This window comes from Eubalaena glacialis, chromosome 6, assembly GCF_028564815.1.
Source record: "Eubalaena glacialis isolate mEubGla1 chromosome 6, mEubGla1.1.hap2.+ XY, whole genome shotgun sequence".
In the NCBI taxonomy this organism is placed as follows: domain Eukaryota; kingdom Metazoa; phylum Chordata; class Mammalia; order Artiodactyla; family Balaenidae; genus Eubalaena; species Eubalaena glacialis.
In genome coordinates this window covers 70053100-70072995 of record NC_083721.1, presented here as the reverse complement: position 1 = coordinate 70072995, position 19896 = coordinate 70053100, and the positions used below count along the sequence as shown (strand labels likewise).

Below are 19896 nucleotides of genomic sequence, written 5' to 3'. Positions count from 1 at the left end.
ACTGCCCTATGGAGTGGCCCACCCTCTGGGTGACACCCCCTCACCCCTCCACTCCCACAAAGGCTGTGACTTCGGGTCAATACAAGAATCACAAGAGTGGCTAGAGCATCGGCACGGCAAGAATCAGAATCAGACCCCAGCCATGGGGGGTGGGGAATGTCTGTTCTAGAATGTGCTCAGGATCAATAACAGCAATCAGGAAAGAGATGAAAGGACAGAAAAGCTAAGATGCCATCATTTTCATGGGGACAGACATAATTCTGGCTCTGAAATTGCCAGGACTAGGGGTGGCTGGTACACATCAGAGGCCAGCCGCAAGCAATCATATGCAAATATCCCGCTGGGGCCCCTTCCCTGTTTCATCAGCCTCCGGGTGCTGCTCTTGGTGGAAACACATTGCTTGCTCTGGTCTCTGGTTTGGGGCTGAACCTGTGGCTTGGGTTGGGGGTTGAGTAGTAGGTGGAGGGACGACATCACAGTGTAGAAATGCACTTTGGGGCTTGGCTCATGGTCCAGTGATTAGCCCTGGGGCCCTAGGCAAGGCCCTTCATGTCATTCTGGCTCTGCTGTGTGACCAGGGCAAGTTACAGGCATTGAGCCACTCTGAACCTCAGTTTCCTCATCTGCATAATAGGACAGGAAAAGTACCTACTTAACAGGGTTTGTTAAAGAGGAAATGAATGGCTTCCCTGGTGGCGCAGTGGTTAAGAATCTGCCTGCCTATGCAGTGGACATAGGTTCGAGCCCTGGTCCGGGAAGATTCCGCATGCCACGCAGCAACTAAGCCCGTGCGCCACAACTACTGAGCCTGCGCTCTAGAACCCACGAGCCACAACTACTGAAGCCTGTGCACCTAGAGCCTGTGCTCCGCAACGAAGAGTAGCCCCCACTCACCGCAACTAGAGAAAGCCCGCGCGCAGCAACGAAGACCTAACGCAGCCAAAAATAAAATAAATAAAATAAATAAATTTATTAAAAAAAAGTAAAACAGTAAATGAAATAATATGAGGAAAGCGCTTAGCACAATATCTGGCACAGAACAAGTGTTCAGTAACTGGGAGCAGCTATTATTGTCACTGTTATTATTATGATTATTACCACACTCCTATCAGCAAAGAAAGGCCTGGGGATTCTCGATCTGGAGTGGAAGGGTGATGAGTCACATTCGTCAATTCTCTGTGGAGTTGTAATATTTAGACAGGGTGATGACATGCTGTTCTCTAACCCCACTGAGAGCAAGGCCACAAGAAAAATAAATCAACTCTGAGGTGTGACAGTTTGGGCCTGGATCTAAGGGAGAGAAGAAACTAATGGGTGGCCAGAGAGTTTGGCCTGGGCAGGGAAGGGGGACAGACAGGTGCCCATCACTTTCCGTGGCCTCATTCTCCCCAGGCCCTGAGGAGGATCATTGCACAGCATACAATTCTCAGGATTCCGGGGAGCCTGTTGGATGCTCTGGCGCTGGGCCACCACTGGCTGTGGGTTGAGGCAGGCCAGAGGCCAAGGAACACTCAAGACCCCCGTGGAGCCCCCCAGATGCCTCTCCTGTCTGATGTGTCACGTGGAGATGTTTCAGCCCCTCTTACTGGATAGCTCAGTTGGGGCTGGGGCCATGGCTGGATTCAGACCTGTGACTTGAGAGCCCTCCTGCCTACCCTCACCTCCCCCCAGACATCTGGCCCTGCTGCAGCCACAGCGCCAGGGTGAGAGGAGGGTCGTGCCGTCCCTACTCCTGGGACAAGGGCCTCCAGGACATGTCAGTGGAGGCTGTTCTGGGCTGGGGGCTCCTGGTGCTCTGCTCTGGGGGGAGGCAGATGGGGGTTGGAGGAAGGGACACCCAGAGAATGTACCACATGGGGGAGCAGAGTAAAGGTACTGATGCAGCCAGAACCCAGGTGCCACCGGGTTACCCCTGCCAAGAGGTCACCATTGTGGAGGAAGATAAGTGTCTGTGTTGAGCAGGCTAGTTCACACCCCACTCTGCCACTTAGTAGCTATGGGGACTTGGGCAGGTCACCTAGTCTAAGCCTCAGTTTCCTCATCTGTGACATGGGAATGGTGATGTCCTTCCATTCATCCATTCAGCAGAGGTTTCACCTCTACCTCCATCGCTGGGAATCACCAGCTGTGCTCTCAGACACTTAGCCAGAGGCAGGACCGTGCTGGCAGTTGGGGCGGGGGGACACTGTCTCTGTCATGGGGAAGCTCCCCTTCTGTTTGGGAGGACACACAAACAACAGGTTAATTAGTAAATTGGGGATGTATCACATGGGGAGTGGGGGTAGTGACCTGGCGACATGGACTTTGCATTCTGGCAGAATACAGTGCTAGACAACCCACCTCTCAGTCAGTGAGGAGCAGAGCCTGTAGGAGGGGGGCCCTGGGGCTTCTTGCAGGGCTGCTGGAAGGGTAGGGCAGCTACAGCGTGCAGTGTGTAAAGCCCCGGGCCCAGGAGGTGGCTGCACACTGTTTGCCCTGCGGAAGCAGAGCAGGCTCCTGGGCAGGCTACCAGGTGAGAGTCAAGGTCAGGTAACCCCAGAGGTTTCAGGAGGAAGGGAACACCCAGCCAGGCCTGAGAGGGTACTGAAGGGTTCCCTGCTTCCGCAAGGGTCCCTGCTGAATGAGAAAGACCTGCACTTGATTGGCCAGTACGCTGGAGCCCTTAGGTTTTACAGGTTGCAGATGGTGGGATCATTCCAGACTCTGCTCTCTGTGGGAGTGGAGAGAAGGCCACCTCCTCCAGGGGGCGCTGGTCCTCTGCTGAAGGAGTGCCGGGGCGGGGTGCGGTCTTGACTCACTGGCTTGAATGAGAGCCTCATTCTCAGAGACCCAGGAGCCCTGTGGGGCTGGAGCTGGGGGCCTGGCAGAGGAGCTGCTGACCCGGGGGTGGAAGTGAGGTTACACCTTCGCCCTACACAGAGGGGGTGTAGCAGGGTCTGGGGAGGGCTGCCCTTCCCCCACCCTTCCCTTCTTTCCCTGTCTCTCCCCAACCTCCCCCTTTTAAGGTTATCGGCTCCTCTCCTGTCTCCTTCAAGGGCTTGGCTGTGTCCCCAGGTCACTCCGGCGTCTGGCTCAGCTACAGCATGGTTCTGAATTATAATGACCACTCCGCAATGTCTGCGATGCTCTGATACCCGTGGGCGGATTGTGCACCCTGTGGGCAGAGATTGAAAATGTTTACCTCCCCATGTCCCCAGCCAGCGGATGGATGAGAGGTGTGGCCCACAAACATGCAGCTTTCCTGTCTCCAACCTGATATTAAGAAAAGTATTCTTTTCTTGTCATCTTCTGTATCAATTATAGATATAAGTGGTCTTATATTATCCTCTCATTCATTCCACAAACATTTATTGAGCTGCTACTATGTGCCAGACATGACTCAGAGTAGATGGAAAAGACACCATGCTTGCCCCTTAGGGAATATCCAGCCCTCACCAGTGAGACAGGGCTGAGCCTGGTGCTCTGGGAACGTGGCTGACGACCCAGCTGGAGCCACTGGGGTTGGGTCTTTTCTTTCAATCAGTCAATCAATTAATTAATTATTTTTGTTGTGGTAAAATATACATAGTATAAAATGTACCATTTTAACCATTTTAAGTGTACAGTTCAGTGGTATTAAGAACATTCACATTGTTGTGCAACCATCACCCAGCACCATCCGTCTCCAGAAGTCTCTTCATCTTGCAGAACTGAAACTCTACTCATTAAATACTAACTCCCCATTCCTCAACTTCCCCCAGCCCCTGGCAACCACCATTCCACTTTCTATGTATTTGGCTATTTCCAGGTACCACATTTAAATGGGACCATACAGTATGTGTCCTTTTGTGTCTGGCTTATTTCACTTAATGTCTTCAAGGTTCACTTATGTTATAGAATGTATCATGTTTTCCTTACTTTTTTAAGGCTGAATAATATTCCATTGTATGTATTTACCACATTTTGTTTATCTGTGCATCCATAGATGGACACTTGGGCTTCTTCCATCTCTTGGCTGTTGTGAACAGTGCTGCTACGAACATGGGTGTACAAATATCTCCTTGAGTCCCTGCTTTCAAACTTTTGGGTATATGCCTAGAAGTGAAATTGCTATATCATATGGTAATTCTATTCTAACTTTTTGAAGAGCCCCATAGTGTTTTCCGTAGTGGTTCACGGTTTTACCTCTGCACCAGCAGTGCACAAAGGTTCCAGTTTCTTCACATCCTTGCCTGGGATTGGGTCTTGACAACAGACCTGAGTTTGTCCTGGGACACAGAATGGGGATCAGTGGGGAATGGAGCCAGCACTGCTCTGGACTCAAAATGGGGGGCCCTGGGGGAAACTAGAAGAGAGAGAAGTTGGGGCACAGGGTCACTGACCAGTTAAACATGTCAGGCTGTCTTTGAAACAACTGGAATCAATTGTGCTTTGTGATTCTGACTCTAATAAGAATTCAGACACAAGAAAGCTGATTCGGGGCAGGGTGAGTCAAAGAAGACATTGTGAAGATGGAAGGGTTAGAATCAGGGCCTAAAAGAAGAATGCGATTTATTTTCCATCTTTTAAAAATTAACATTTTTGTTTTACAAAGGATGTAGGTTCTTTATAGAAAAATTGGAAAATACGAGCAGCATGAGAAGAAAATAAAAAGCACCCATCTTCTCACCACTGAGAGGTCCCGACTACGGCTTGGTTCTGGGGCAGTTCCCCTCCCTTCAGTGTTTCTCCTTTAGGAAGCATTTCCTCAGTTCTCCCCAGACTCTGGAAACAGAAAGCCTGTAGGTGCTGTGGAGGCTTCATTGCCTGGGTGGGGGGAGTAGGATTCGGTGGGCAGAAATAAGAGCGAGGCGCTGGGGCGTTGGAATGGGGTATGCAGGAGGCCCCGAGGCCGGCAGTGGGGATCCCAGGACATACCTTGATCCCAGACCCCCTGGACCCGGTCCTGGTGGTCAGGCTTGTCGCAGAACCCTCTGCTTCCTGAAGGAAGGTGTCCCGTCTCTGTGGGAGTGGAGAGGGCACGGCTGTCCCAGGGCAGATTCTCCCTGTAGGTGGATGTGTGCCGACACCCAGTATGTTCAGCACCCTCTCCCTGGCTTTCCCCCTTTGCCTCTCCCAGCCTGTGTCCTCAGATGGTCCTCTGGCTGCTCCCAGTTCAGATGTCCCGCTAATCGTTCTCCACCGCCCCTCGGAAAATGCCCCGTCATCTGGAGCCCATTCTCAGCCGGGTGTTAATGAGACCACACCTGATTGTGTTGGTCACCTAGGGCATGGGAGTGGCCCATTGACCCTCCTTTATCTTACAAGGGGCTGGCTCTCTGGGTGGTAGGGCTTGGAGCAAATGGAGCGATGCTGAGGGGGCAGGCAGCCCTCTTGGTCCAGAAGAGACCCCTGGCTTGTGGCTGGGCCTCCCCAAGCTACACACTGGGGGCCTCCAGGGCACTTCCTGCCCAGCTTCCCCAGAACCTTCCGCTCCCTCTGGGCCCACAGTCCCAGGAGTTGGGCTGAGACCTTGCCATGCTCCCGTCCCGGCCCCCACCCCATGATCTCTGTTTCCCCAGGCCTCTGCTCTTCCTGGGCCCACCTGGACAGATGGCTTGCTTCTTGGCATTTCTCAAGTTCCCTCTCCGTGCCAGGCAGGGAATGCAGGAGTTCAGACGGGTGGGTTCTCATGCTGCTGCCCGCCCAGACCCCTAGCTCCTGGCTGTTCAGAGATGCTGTGGGGTGTGGCTTCTGCACAGGAACGGGATCAGATGCCGGCAGTTCCATAAGTCCTAGAGCCTGTTGGCAGTGAGAGGGATCAACAGTGAGGAAATGCACTTGACCAAAACTGCACGTGGTAAGGCTGAGCTGAAGCTGTGACAGAGCTGAAGGGCCTGTTGTGGGAACTGGGATGAAGAGCCTGCCCGCTCCTGCCTCTGGAACAGAATGCAGGCGACCATGAGTGATGGATGGCAGGCAATTAGGGAGGAGCGCACAGCTGGAGTGGGCCTACCCAGCCTCCGCAGACCCACCACGAGGGCCTGATCACGTTGCCAAGACAAGCTCTCAAGTGGGAGCTAATCGGCGAATTAGTACCTTGCCACGTGTCTGGGCCCCGCGCTGTTGTAAAATGGCCATCGGAATTACCAAGGAGCAGATCAGGCAATCTTGGCCAGCAGAACAGACAGCCTGCCGTTGGGTAAACCTTGTAAAACAGAGGAGCCTCCAGAAGTGACAGACACGAAGCAGAATCCTCCCCCGAGGCGGCAGAGGCGTGTGACTTTGCCTGTGACAGGAGGCGGGGGAATGTGGAGGTGGCAGAGTCTCCATCAGCGTGGAGCAGGGGCTGCAGGACTCAGACCTGGGACCTGTCCCAGCTCCGCACCAGCTAGAAGCCTTGCTTGGAGCCACCTCCTTCCTCCCTGGCTGCTGGTCGCTGTCACACCACATGAAGGAAGGGAACCAGCAACCTGCCCCTCCCTGATTCCTCAGCAGCTGTTGAAAGAACTTCTTTTACGGAAGAATAGGTCCCAGCAGATTGGAGGGAGGGTCAGGCTTTCTTTTTGTTTTTTTTTTAAATTTTAATTAATTTATTTATTTTTTGGCTGCACTGGGTCTTTGTTGCTGCGCACGGGCTTTCTCTAGTTGTGGCAAGTGGGGGCTACTCTTCGTTGCAGTGCACGGGCTTCTCATAGCAGTGGTCTCTCTTGCTGCGGAGCATGGGCTCTAGGCACGCGGGCTTCAGTAGTTGTGGCACGCAGGCTCAGTAGTTGTAGCTCACGGGCTCTAGAGCACAGGCTCAGTAGTTGTGGCCCACGGGCTTAGGTGCTCCGCGGCATGTGGGATCTTCCCGGACCAGGGTTCGAACCCGTGTCCCCTTCTTTGTCAGGCAGATTCTTAACCACTGCACCACCAGGGAAGTCCCAGAAGGTCAGGCTTTCTAAGGCACCTGGAGGTCCCATCCACACGGATGTTGTTTCCGATGTCCTCTGGCACAGACCAGGAAGATGCCTGGCCTCCATCACTATTCCACCGTTTGTTCCATGAACACTGCTGGATATCTGCTGGGTGCAAGGCCCGGGTCTCCCCGCGCTCGTGTCTCAGAGGACGTGCTTGGGACCTCAAGAGGCCCAGGGGGGTAGAAGGAAGAGCTACTAGAGTTACTGGTCCTGCCTCTTCCTTGCTTTACACTATGAATATTCTCTTCCATTCAACAAATATATATTAGACACTGTGTGGGTTGAACTGTGCCCTTCTAAAAGATACGTTGAAGTACTAACCCCTCGTATCTGTGAATGTGACCTTATTTGGAAATAGGGTCTTTGTGGAGGAAATCAAGTTAAGATGAGGTCATGCTGGAGAGGGTGGGCCCCTAATCCAATATAAGTGGTGTCCTTATAGGAAGAGGAAAATGCCATGCAAAGACACGGATACGCATGGACAACGCCTTATGAGGACAGAGACAGATTGGAGTGACACAGCTGCAAGGTGAGGAGCACCAGGATTGACAGCCACCACCAGAGGCAGGAAGAAGAAAGGAAGGGTTCTACCCAGAGTCACAGAGGAGCGTGGCTCTGCCAACACCTTGACTTCAGACTTCCAGCCTCCAGGACTGGGACAGAATAAATTTCTGTTGTCTTAAGCCGCCCAGCTTGTGGTACTTTGCTGTAGCAGCCCTAGGAAACTAACACAGGCACCTACTATGTGCTGGGTATTGTACTGGGGGTGTGTGTGTGTGTGTGTGTGTGTGTGTGTGTGTGTGTGTGTGGAGGGGGATGGGCAGAGCAGAGGGCAAGGTAGATGTGCCCTGTCCTCATTCATTCAGTCATTCCACTGCAAATTTTATTGAGCAGTTCCTCTGTGTGCCAGACATTGTACTAGGGGCCAGAATGTGGCATTGAATGAAATAGACCAAATCCCTCCTTCAGGACTTCCCTGGTGGCACAGTGGTTAAGAATCTGCCTGCCAATGCAGGGGACACGGGTTTGAGCCCTGATCCGGGAAGATCACACATGCCGCGGAGCACCTAAGCCCGTGTGCCACAACTACTGAGCCTGCGCTCTAGAGCCTGCAATCCACAACTGCTGAGCCCGTGTGCCACAACTAGTGAAGCCCGCACGCCTAGAACCCGTGCTCTGCAACGAGAAGCCGCCGCAATGAGAAGCCTACGTGCCGCAACGAAGAGTAGCCCCTGCTCGCCGCAACTAGAGAAAGCCCATGCTCAGCAACGAAGACGCAACGCAGCCAAAAACAAAACAACAACAAAAAATCCCTCCTTCAAAGACTTTACATTCTAGTGGGGAGAGGCAGACAGGAGCATGATAATAAATAACAACAACAATAATAAATAATATATTAAATGGTGAAAAGTGCAATGGAGAAAAATACAATCGGGAAGGGACTTAGACATATGGGAGGAGTTGTAGATTTAAATAGGGTGGAGGGAGCCTTGAGAAGGTGACATTTAAACTAGTACCCTGGTTCTCAACCCTGGCTGCGTATTAGAATCACCAGGGAAGATTACAATAAAACAAAACAGAACAAAACCAATCAATAGCAGCGCCCCACCCCAGGCCGATGAAGTCAGAATCTCTGGGGATGGGGCTCTGGTACTTCTCCATATAAAAGCTCCAGGGGGATTCTGATGGACACCAGCTCTGAGAACCACAGGTCAAACAGATGAAAGCTGCAGTGGAGAAAGTGCTCTCCTAGGCCCAGCCAGGTCCCTGTGGAGAAGGAGAAGGGTTGCAGGCCTGCCCATGTCCACACGTGGCAGGCAGAGGCCGTCCTGGCTGAGTGGTTAGGTGAGCTCAGGCAGCTGCAGGGCTCAGGGCTCGGTGAAGCGAGGCCCCCGAGCCCTGGTCCACACACGTCTGCCTAGAGCTTCTAGGGGCGGCCCGTTCTTTTCCTCCTTCCCTCTTCTCCTTGGCTTGGTGCTGTGGGTCACCCTGCCCAGTAGTGTTCCTGCCTTTGCCGGGTTTGGGGATTTTTTTTCCTTCCCACCATGTGGGGGTCTCATCATCCCCCAAAGCCAGGCTTCCGCTTTGTAGCCTGGGACCCAGTGTGGAACAGCTGCTGGGCCTGGTGCCTGCCAGCTTTGCATTTGAAATACTGACACTTATTAAAGGTGTTCTTGACTCTGGAGCAGCTGATCTTGACCCCAACTCCCCTTGGCTTTGATTATCTAAGAGTTAAAGAAGAATTTCCAGAACAACCATGTCATGGTGCTTTCACATAGACCAGGAGAGACCTTTCGCTTCTTCCTGGGTAGGGTGGGGCTCCTGAGAGACTGAGAGCCAGGGAGGTGGCTGGAGGGCTGGGCTAGGGGTCTGAACTTCCTTGGGGAGCAGGGGTCAGTGTCTGGAACATGGCCGCTTCTCTTCATGCGCTTCTCTCTCACCAGTGTGGATGTCCACAGACTCCCCCGGGCGGCGTGCTGAGCCTGTCTGCTAGACACCAGGCATCAAAGCCTGATGGGGGCTCCGGCTCCCTTTCATCTGCTGAGCCCCTGCCCCGTGGCTGCCACTCTGGAGCAGCTTGTCTGATTTCTGAGTTCTGTGGGCTGACAGTCTCTCCTCTCTGCTCCTCCTCCTCCTTACCTTTTCTTTCATCCCCCTCATTTGTCTCCTCTCTTGCCAGCTCCCCCATTTCTCCCACCCTCTTTGGCTTTCCTCCTGCACTTGTCTGCTGGTCTGAACTGGGATCAGGGTGGCCGGAGGAGCCTCGAAGCCGGGAAACAGCACTGGGCTCGGGACCTGGGGGCTGCCCTCTTGTACTTTTCTTGTACTTGCCTAGCCCAAGCCCCAAGATGCTCTCCCACTTCTCCTCGTGTAAGCTGGTGCAGAGCGTGTCCCCTCATGACGGAGTCCTGTACTTGCCTGCCTACAGCAGCCCACACCTGTCCCTCCACCTCCCTCTGCCCCGTATACAATGCCAGACCAGTGAGCTGTGCTTTTACTCATTTAAGATGACTATGGGGCCAACAGACAGCATAGTATTTATTGGCTTAACTCCTGGATTATGGACCCACACAAGCCTGTGTGGCCTTGGGCAGGTGACTCGACCTCTCTGTGCCTCAGTTTTCTTACCTCGAAAAAGATTCCAACCTCAAAGGGTGGTTGTGAGGCTTAAATGAGTTCATACATGTAAAGTGCTTAGAACAATGCCCAACTATTTTAAAATGTAGGTGTTATTATTATCCAGGTATGGTGAGGCCAACAGATCAGGAGACGGCTGCCATTGAAAAGATAGTTTGTCACTCACGGGATGGAGAGGAGAGGATGCGTTACGCCATGGGCTGGGGAGCACACGGGGAAGCACAGGGGTCAGTGAGGAGGCAGTGTGAGGGGAAACATGGGCAAGAGCCTCTATTGTGGTTTCTATAGGAAGGAATGGATGAGGCAGGGTAAGCAGGCTTGGAATTGGCTAGTTTGCATAATGTCGGTGGGCTCTGAGGCACAGGACTGTCCGAGTTACCTGGCACTTGTCCCTGGGGTGATTAGGGCAGGGGAGTGGTGGGCCAGTGTGGGAACCTGACTGGGGTGGGAGGCTCTGGACTCCAAGGCGAGTGGTTGACCATCTCTAGGAGCTGGCTGGCCTGGGAGAGGCAGGCTCCCCAGGTCAGGAAGACCCCAGATGTCAGACAGCAGAATGAAAAGATATGCTTAATGCATGAACACACATTTTCCAAAAAAAATGACAAGGCATGTTTAGTTCTACACTCTAATTTGAAGCGAGACTGTCAGTCTGGAGCCTCGGGAGCCACGTGGATCAGAGGAGAGAGCAGAGGCCGGAGGAAGAGCCCCCAAGCTACCGTCTGTGGCTCTTCCCCAAGGCTCCTCATCTTGGGATGGGGACACCGGGCCCTCCTTCAAGGCTGCCTGGAGGGCTCAGTGAGGTGGCAGGTCGGAAACCCCAGCCCCCGTGCCCAGCCACCAGGAGCATCTCAGCCCACAAGAGTTACTACATTTCTGTGTCCATTTTAAGAAAAAACTCTTGGGGCCCTTACTCATTCTGGCCCTGGGGCCTCACCTCTGGTAGTCTGTTTTGAAAGAAAAGGAAGACACGTTCAATCTCGGGAACAGGTGAAAGATCACAGTGTGTAATGCAGGGACCAGCGGGTGCACCTGAGGGCCCAGGGGATGAGGCCGAAGGAGCTGGCAGGACAAGTTGGGGGGCTTCCAGAGACGCTTACTGGCTGTGTCTTCCTCTCCCTCCTCCCCGGGCCTCTTTATTCTGTGTCTTCTAGAGGACTCCCTCGGTATGGAGGGCCTGGGGTTGGATTCCCTTGTGTATGGGTTTCGGAAGTGAGACCTCTGTACGGCCGCCATTAGGGCCTGAAACACTTTCCAGACAAGATGAACCAAAGACCCTTCTCCTGGACCCAGCTACCTTGAGGGGGCTGCTCTGGAGTCAAACGCGGGGCAGGCCTGAAAGGTGGCTGAGGGTGAGGGGAGCAGGCCCTGTTTGCATGGCCTCAGGCAGATGTACGCCCCCAGGCCTCATGCGCCTCGGCCCCCCCTTTCCTCCTGGGTGGGAGCGAGGGTGCAGGGAGATACAGAAAGGAGGGCTGGCCCGGCATTTCCCTACCAGCTGGGAGAGACCACCAGTGTCAGCTCTCTCTCTCCCCTCCCCAGCAGCCATTTGGAGCTCCCAGGACTCTTGCTGGCTGGCAGCCCTCCTAAGGCGGAGGGTGGCCCCAGCTGTGTCCCCCTGACCTTCCTTCCTCACGGGGGTCTTCCCCCCTGTCTCTCTAGCATCCTGTTTGCTGACATCGAGGGCTTCACCAGCCTGGCGTCCCAGTGCACTGCCCAGGAGCTTGTCATGACCCTCAACGAGCTCTTCGCCCGCTTCGACAAGCTGGCTGCAGTGAGTCACCTTGCCCACTGCCCTGGGGACCCTGTGTGCCCAAGCCGGGGCCGGAAGGGTGGCCTGATCTGGGCTGCCTGGGGTAGGGTGCTGCGGAGTCCACCATCGGGAACGGGGGAGGCGGGGCTGTACAGGCTGTGGCTGCGTGTCCTCACGCCTCACGTCAGCCCCGCCGCACACTCAGAGATGCTCACAGTGTCACCGGTCACAAGGGAGCAAGCCCTCCATCAGTGGAAAGGGGTGGTGAGGCCTGCAGGAAAGGCTGCCCTGACCCCTGAATTTGTGGAATTTGTGTTTGGAGGAGCAAATTCAGTGCCACAGAGCCACTTTGCTGATGAGGGTGGCCAGAGTGATAAAAATAAATAAATAAATGAGTCTGAATCTCAACTGGCCTGCAGACAGCTGTGTGTCACCCAAGAGACTTATGGAAAGAGGACTCTTCCACATTGGGACAGATTGGAAGTGACCCCCCCCCCCGGGCATGGAGTGGTGAAGGACACACGTTCGTTAGTCCCTGTTTATACTCTGCCGTCCTTTCCCAGCCTTTGTGGCTCTGAGTGATGCTCTGTGCCTTTGGAGAGTCCTATGTCGGGGCCCACTTACTGCAATGTCCACCGAGAGGTGGACATGTCCCCTGGGCCGTCACAGGACACCAGGCAGATCATGGATGAGAGACGGTGCCAAGGGCCTCCGAGGGCATTGATGGTGGGCCTCACACCTCACTGATTTTATCACCGAATGTGGGCGAGGTGAACGGGGACACGCTCGGCCCTTGGGTTTTGGAAGGGCCTTAAAGGAGAGTCCAGGGCACACAGATACTTGGGTCCCAGCGTACCAGCTTCACGAAATAACCTTTGGAAAGCAGACTTGGACAGCTCAGAATTGGTGATTAATGACAGTCCATCTCAATCCCAATTATGCATCGGTTGCGGCCTGCGGGGTGACCTTGCAGCGGGCGGGTGCTTCCGCTCTGTGGCTGTCTTAGCACGCACGTGCTTGCTGGCTTAGCAGAACTGTCGTGGATAAAAATCTCAGGCTGGGGGTCAGGCGAGCTTTGGTTAAATCTCACTTCTGCTTCAGTCTTTTCATAAAAGCAGAGTCATAAAACTGTTAGTAGAACCCTAGGCCAAGAGTCAGAGCGTGTCCCAGGTCTGGGAGTGGGATGGGCCCCTCACTCTCAGCTCGGGGCCTCTCACACCGATGAGTCTGCCCCATTCGCTGCCACATTGGACCCAGCTGTATTCTTGGACCTCAGCTGTGGCCATAAAAGTGAGTTCCTGAGCCTGGGGTGGCTGGAATGCTTCTCGAGGGCGGCTCAGCCTGTCCTCTGTCCCCCACGGCTCCCGATAAGCCTGTCCCCAGGCTGGGGCCACACCTCATGCCGGCACTGAGTCTGTGCTCGCTGCCCTAAAAGGCAAGTTATTCCAGGCATGGGGTGAATCTGTTTGCTTCCTGTTTCTTTCCCTCCCACTTCTCTTTCCTACTATTTTTAATTTTTAAAATTAATTTGCTTTCCAGGAGAATCACTGTTTACGTATTAAGATCCTGGGAGATTGTTATTACTGCGTCTCAGGGCTGCCTGAAGCCAGGGCTGACCATGCCCACTGCTGCGTGGAGATGGGCATGGACATGATTGAGGCCATCTCGTAAGTGCCTGTCTTCAGGGGGACTGCCCGCCTGTGGGGACACTGTCCATCTCCAGGGGGACTGCCCGTCTGCAGGGGGACTGTCCCATAGCCCGAGTAACTGACTCATGTTGAACTGATGGAAGCAGGGAAATAGTGGGGCAAAGCCACCTCCCAAGGACCCTGGCCACACCGGAGGGTTGATTCACACCTCCAGGCTCTGAGCCTTCTCCCAGGCTCCTGTGCCCACAGCAGCCTGGGAAGCTCTGCACAGAGGGACATGTCCTGGAAGAAGGGAGGGCTTTGCAGACTCCAGGGCAGCAGGAGGTGTGGAGCCACCCCTCCAGGAAAGGAGGACTGGCTGGCAGCTGTGCTGTGCCCTGTGCCATGGCAGGGCCTCACACTCCAGGCCTCATGTCTTCTCACAACCACCCAGCCAGGGGTAGAAGTCACCGGTCCCATTTCTTCACAGATGGGAAAGGTTGGGCTCACAGAGGCTAAATGGCTCCCCAGGGTAATACTGCTAGGCAGGTGGATGCAAACACAGGTGTTCCCGTTTAAGAAAATCCATCCTCCCTGGGAACAATAGCAGCCAGGATCTTTGGCCGATTCTTGGTCACTGCTGACCACAGAAGGAGCCCCAGTCATTAAGCAACATGGACAATCCAAGCTTACAGGTCAGCCAAGGGAGTAGGCCAGAGATTGCATCCAGGTTCCATAACTGTGAGCTTTAGAAGTAGACCGGGTGGGGCAAAGGAAAAGCCACAGTGGGCAAGGTCAGAGGTCAGAGTAACTGGCCCAGAAGGTGGCCGGGTCCATCCTGTTTGGCTCAGTTCCTTTCGGCAGTGTTTGCCGAGTGCCCCTGTGTGCCCGGGCTAGACAGGGGGTCCCTTGCCCGGAAGCACAGAGCCTGTTGAGGGGCCAGGACTCCCGTTGCTCTGATACCAGGCATGCCCAGTGGACACCATCAGGTAAGAGAGGCAAACTGCGGTGGGAGGGCCCAGGAGGGGGCAGTTGATTTCACTGGGAAGACCCAGAAAGGCTTCATGAAGAAGGTGGCCTTGGAGTGAAGCCAAAAAGGTAGAATGAGAGATATCAACCTAAGCAAGTGGCCAGAGGCCCTGTGGATGGAAGGCACAGCTCCAGCACAGGTATTTGCAGAGTTGATCCCAGGACGAGAGAAATAGATGGATGACATAAATATTCCCTGTGGTAGGTGTCAGCCTCTCGGTGGTGGGGTGGGGTGACAGCTGGAGTCCACATGGTGGTCCCGCCCACCAGGCCAAGTCGGACTGCCGGCCCTATGGCTGGCTGAGTGGGTCCATCCCCAGGGAGCCAAGGAGGGTCCAGGTCCCTAAGAAGTGCACACTGTGAACCTCCCCCCAGAGCACCAGCTCCCTCTTCCACAGACCCCGGGCCCCAGACACATACCCAGAGCTGTAGAGCTTCCATCCCACTCCCCTGCCTACAGGCGGCCCGCCCCAAATACGTGCGTGGTGCATGTGATGGGGTTGGCGCTGTCTTCTAGCACGTGGAGCACCCCTGGTCCCCTGCACCTGCCCCAGCTCCCCTTCTTTCCTGGGCAGGGCCTATGTTCTCTTTTTCTCCATTATCCTGCTCATGTCGAAGAAGCAGCAATGTGGGTAAATCCGAGAATTATATGAATGGGGTTTGGAGTGACTATAACTTTCCTGTCGACTCAAATCGGCACTAACGTGCGCTTGCATTTTCAGAACACAACTTAATTATTGACTGAGGGTAGCGCTGGCTCAGGTGCCCTCGCTGGGCAGAAGCAGTGGGCCTGGGATGTAGTGTGAGGCACTGCGCCACCTTGCGGGCAAGCTGGGAAACAGCGCCTCTCACAACCCTCAGCCCCTGAGCACCAGGGCCCAGCCCTGCCCTTCAGGATGCACAGTCTCAGACTCTGGATTTGGTCTGGCCTGGAGAGAAATGACTCTTTGACCCCTGCACCTTCTCATGCACCCTGACCTCTCTGCTCTTGGCCCTGACCCCCTCCCGGCCTTACCCCTACTCCATCCCCAGGCTGGTCCGGGAGGTGACAGGTGTCAACGTGAACATGCGTGTGGGAATCCACAGCGGGCGAGTGCACTGTGGCGTCCTTGGCCTCAGGAAGTGGCAGTTCGACGTCTGGTCTAACGACGTCACGCTGGCCAACCACATGGAGGCTGGAGGCAAGGCGGGGTGAGTGAGTGAGGGCAGCTTCCCGCCCGGCCCACCCAGGTGGCTGTCATGGGGAAAGGGCTAGGGTGGGCAGGACCGGGTAGCCGCAGCCCTGGGGTTGGCAGAATTTAAGTGGAATTCCTCTAGTAACCAAGCACTGACGCCATACATGGCAACTTGTAGGGAGCGTGGCCCAAACCTTAACCCAGTCTTCACCCCGAAAATATTTACACAGAACCTGGAGGCCTGTTGTGAGATGCAGGAGGTCAGGGTAGACTTCTAGAGGAGGGAGGAACCCTGGATAATTTCGGGGGTGGCCAGGAGGTGGAAGGTGAGCTGGCCCGGCAGACGGGGCAGGATGGGGACAGGTGAGGAAGGTGAGGGTTGGGGGAACTGCCAGGCTGAGGACGGGCACAGGTAGAGGAAAACACAGTACTTCCAAGGAATGCAAGTAGAGCAGATGGCCTTTTAGGAACCAGTGAGAGAAACAGTGCCTGTGTTAAGGACATGCATGCCAGGCTGGGGAATTTGGACGCAATCCTGCAGTCAGCAGGAGCCACTGCTGGCTTCTGAGCAGGTGTGCAAAGTTTGTGAGAACGGAGGCCGTGCTCTCCTGGCAGGCCGATGTGTTACATTACTATAATAAGGTGATGCCGATGTGATGCGGTGTGGTCTCGGTGAACATGAGCTGGGGAGGGGCCCACCGTGCCATCTTGATGAGGTTGGAGGGATACAGTCCATTGAGAGATCCAGGTAGGGGTTAGCATTTGAGCCAGAGTTTGGGGCCCTGGGATTTGAATGATGACTGAGTTGGTTACAGTTTGGTTCTGCATGGGAGCAGGGGTTCTGAATTCATGTCTGCTGCCCTCCTCTCCCTGCTTCCCCTGCTACCCGTAGACGCATCCACATCACCAAGGCCACACTCAACTACCTGAATGGCGACTACGAAGTGGAGCCGGGCGGTGGGGGCGAGCGCAACGCCTACCTCAAAGAGCACAGTATCGAGACCTTCCTCATCCTGCGCTGCACCCAGAAGCGGGTCCGGGGACCGAGGGCTGGGGTCGGGGGGGAGTGGGAGGGCTTCATTCTTTGGGGAGGAATGTTTCTTAGCCTGCTGCTGCTTCCTTCTCCTCTTACTCTTTCCTTGAGGCAAGTCCTGAATTCCTTATGCAGTCGTGGTTCCTGCATCTCAGGAAGGACATGAGAGCTACGGAGGCTTTGTAAAGGCTGATGGCAAAGAGGGGAGGTTTTCATTTTGCTTCTGTTGCAGAAAAAGCAACAGACCTCAGATCGGTTAGTAACAATACAGCAGAAGGCCACGAGATGGAAAAGAAGCATCAGGGAACTCTGTGTATACCACGTCCTTTATTTCCATCTCGTCCCTTGTCTGTTGCCTAAACTAGGTGGATCTCGCTCTCTCTCTGCCTGTACTTATATACCTCTGTTTCTTGAAACTCTGTCTTTTCCCCTCTTGCACTTTCCAGTCGTTCTTCTTCCTTCTTTTGTCTCAGCCCACACTTGCCAAAATATAAAACTGAATTATTAGCAGACTTCAGTGTTCTATTTTTAATAGTGTCACGTTCCATATTCTTAATTTTTAAAGCAAACGAGGAGAACATTTTATATTTTACATTTTTCCTTAGATTAAAATGCCTTTTACTTATAAATCTTTCAATTGAATTTATCTATTGGTCAGAGCCCTTTGATAGAGAAAAGCTTCCCTGTTTCTTTCCTAAGGAATTAGACTGAAGACAAAATTAAGCTGTGAGAAAAGTTCAGAGAAAGTCTTGGAGACAGCAAAAGTAGATTTTTCAAGGTGGGCAGAGCTCTTCGAGGCAGGTGTCCACCCTGAGAGGGACATCAGAGGGACACCTCACCCACCACAGAAGCACATCCCAGCACACAGGACCTGGCTACGGGGTGCCTCTGAGGGAGCGGTACCAGGCCCTGCCACAGACATCCGGAAAGAGGGATGGGAGGATTTAGGTACTCTGGGGAAAGCACTTAGTGGCTTAATTGACTCATTTTAAAGCATTTGCTTGTTGTTTGGCTGGAGTATAAATGAACCGAAATCCTCCCAGGCCCCCTCCCACACTCCTCCTCTCTGCTGGGCCCATAGCGCCTCTAGCCTCACCTTCCTGCCCCGCCCAGGCTGAAGGGTTACCCTCTGCCCTGGGTTCTCTGGGTCTTGATTCTTCTAGCTTGACAAGTGGTTCAGAAAAGATGAAATGGAGACAGAAAAGGACACTGCCCCCCCCCCCCAGCCCCGACCCAGAGCAGTGTCTGCTGAAGCAGGCTGTGTCCCCTCCCCTCTGCCTCCGATATGACAGGCTCCCTTCCCAGGCTCAGGGAGGGAGTTGAAGAGAAGGCCACCCAGGTCCCCCCAGGGCCTCTCCAACCCTCCACCTCGAGCTCATTTGGATGGATGGACAGATAGGTTGTGGTTGGCACATGGAGAGCTGGCTGAGGCCCCGTTGGTGTATTTGTGCAATGCGCGTCAGCCCTTGAATCTCATGTTCTAATGACCCAAACCTCCAGAAGCTGCAGGGCCTGTCCTACTACCCGCTGTGCTAGAACATGCCTGTTTTGGGGTGGAAATTGGAATCTCATGTTTCCTCTCCGTCCATCACCCTCCAAGCACTTTCAGACCCAGGCTCTGCCCACATCTAAAATTCTATGCCAGTGACTGATGTTCCCACACCCCTTGGCTTTCTAACAAGACAAACCTCGTCATCCTGCTCTGCTGCTTCCACCTGAGGCTCCCAGCTCCCAGCCAGTGCTGGCATTGGGGAGTTTGGAGGGATTTAGGGTGCTTTCTTGGGTGAGCTTTAGGATCTTGGCAGACCTCAGGGCTCCAGGCTGTGCAGAGAAGGGAGGGAGGCACTGCCTTAACCCCTACCTGGCCAGGCACCTGGGAGGAATGAGAAACTCCCTACTTGGGCTCACCTGATGGGCCCTGCCCGCAGGCTGATGCATCTATGTTGCTCTCCCAGAAAGAAGAGAAGGCCATGATTGCCAAGATGAATCGCCAGAGAACCAACTCGATCGGGCACAACCCACCACACTGGGGGGCCGAGCGCCCCTTCTACAACCACCTGGGTGGCAACCAGGTGTCCAAGGAGATGAAACGGATGGTGAGTAGCTGGCAGGGCAGTGTGTGGGCCGCACTCTCCAGGGCTAGGGCCTTCTGTGGGTGTGAGGACTGGGCCAGGCCCCTCCTGTTACCCAGGGAATCTGGAGAGCCACAGAAGGAATCGTTGGAAGGGGGCTCACCCTGACTTTGGACCAGGAGACGGAGCGCCTAACTTCCGGCCCTGGGCTTTCTCCGTGGGCCCCACCGTCTCTTGGCATGCCGGATTTGGCTTTGGAGCAGAGCGGTGAAGCCCGTTCTTCCCTCCCCCTTGGCAGACTTTGCTGGTGTAGGCTGGAAGCAGACCCATCTGGCTGGACTCAGGGTCCAAACAGAGCCTCCAGGGCCTCTTGGCACTGTCTGGGGAGCCCCGGGGAGTTGGGTGGGCACAGGCTTGTCAGACACCTTCCAGCACCTGTTGCATTTCCCAGGCAGTTGAAACACATCTTCTGGCCCAGTCGCTCAGAGACCATCCCAGTGCTTTTTGGCAAGTGCCAGGTGATGGTCTTTTTGCCCTCTGTGCTGAGAAACGCCCTGCTAATTCCAGTCTTCCTGTGGGAGCATGCAGGCTGAGTAAGCAGAGGCCGTGGTAGGGGTGCTGCCTCCATCTCAAGGGACCCTGCTGGCCTCAGAGGACAGACACCCTCAGCCACCCCTGCACACAGCAGGGACGGGCGAATTCAGGATGCCCTGCCTGGGTTCTGTCAGTAATGCTAGAAAGGAGACTTCAGAGGGTGGGAAGAAGAGAATGAGGGATGACAAGAAGTCAGTTTGCAGCAGCAATGTTTTCTTTCTTTTTATCTGAGATCTTGGCTTCTGCATCTGAGCACATTCCTCGGGTCAAGGGCAGCCTGGTACCCAGGCAGGAGTTGCCCACTCTGAGGGAGGGCTGGGTGAGGAAGCCGTGTGTGTGTGTGTGTGTGTGTGTCCACTGAGTTCCCACAGATCCAGGTAGAGGAATGGGGGGCATGCCGACACTAGGATCCCCACGTTGGGGTCTGTGGATCAGACTGGGTTTAAGCTGCAGCAGCAGGGATTAGAGAGAGACTCCATGGGAGTCCAGCTGAGTCGGCAGACAGATCCAGGGGTCTGAGGGAGGGGACAGGCTAGGGACCAGTCATTCTGCTCCTT

General features: G+C 54.5%; 1 protein-coding gene across 2 annotated transcripts in view; it reads left to right on the top strand.

The window, feature by feature from the left end:
• Window positions 1-19896, top strand: part of ADCY5 (adenylate cyclase 5) — a 153660-nt gene that overhangs the window by 92757 nt on the left and 41007 nt on the right. For both annotated transcript variants that reach the window (XM_061194259.1, XM_061194260.1), the window contains exons 4-8: window positions 11718-11829; window positions 13348-13475; window positions 15498-15656; window positions 16533-16674; window positions 18629-18769. In XM_061194259.1, the coding sequence (XP_061050242.1) occupies window positions 11718-11829; window positions 13348-13475; window positions 15498-15656; window positions 16533-16674; window positions 18629-18769 (682 nt within the window). The remainder of the gene's footprint in view (window positions 1-11717; window positions 11830-13347; window positions 13476-15497; window positions 15657-16532; window positions 16675-18628; window positions 18770-19896) is intronic.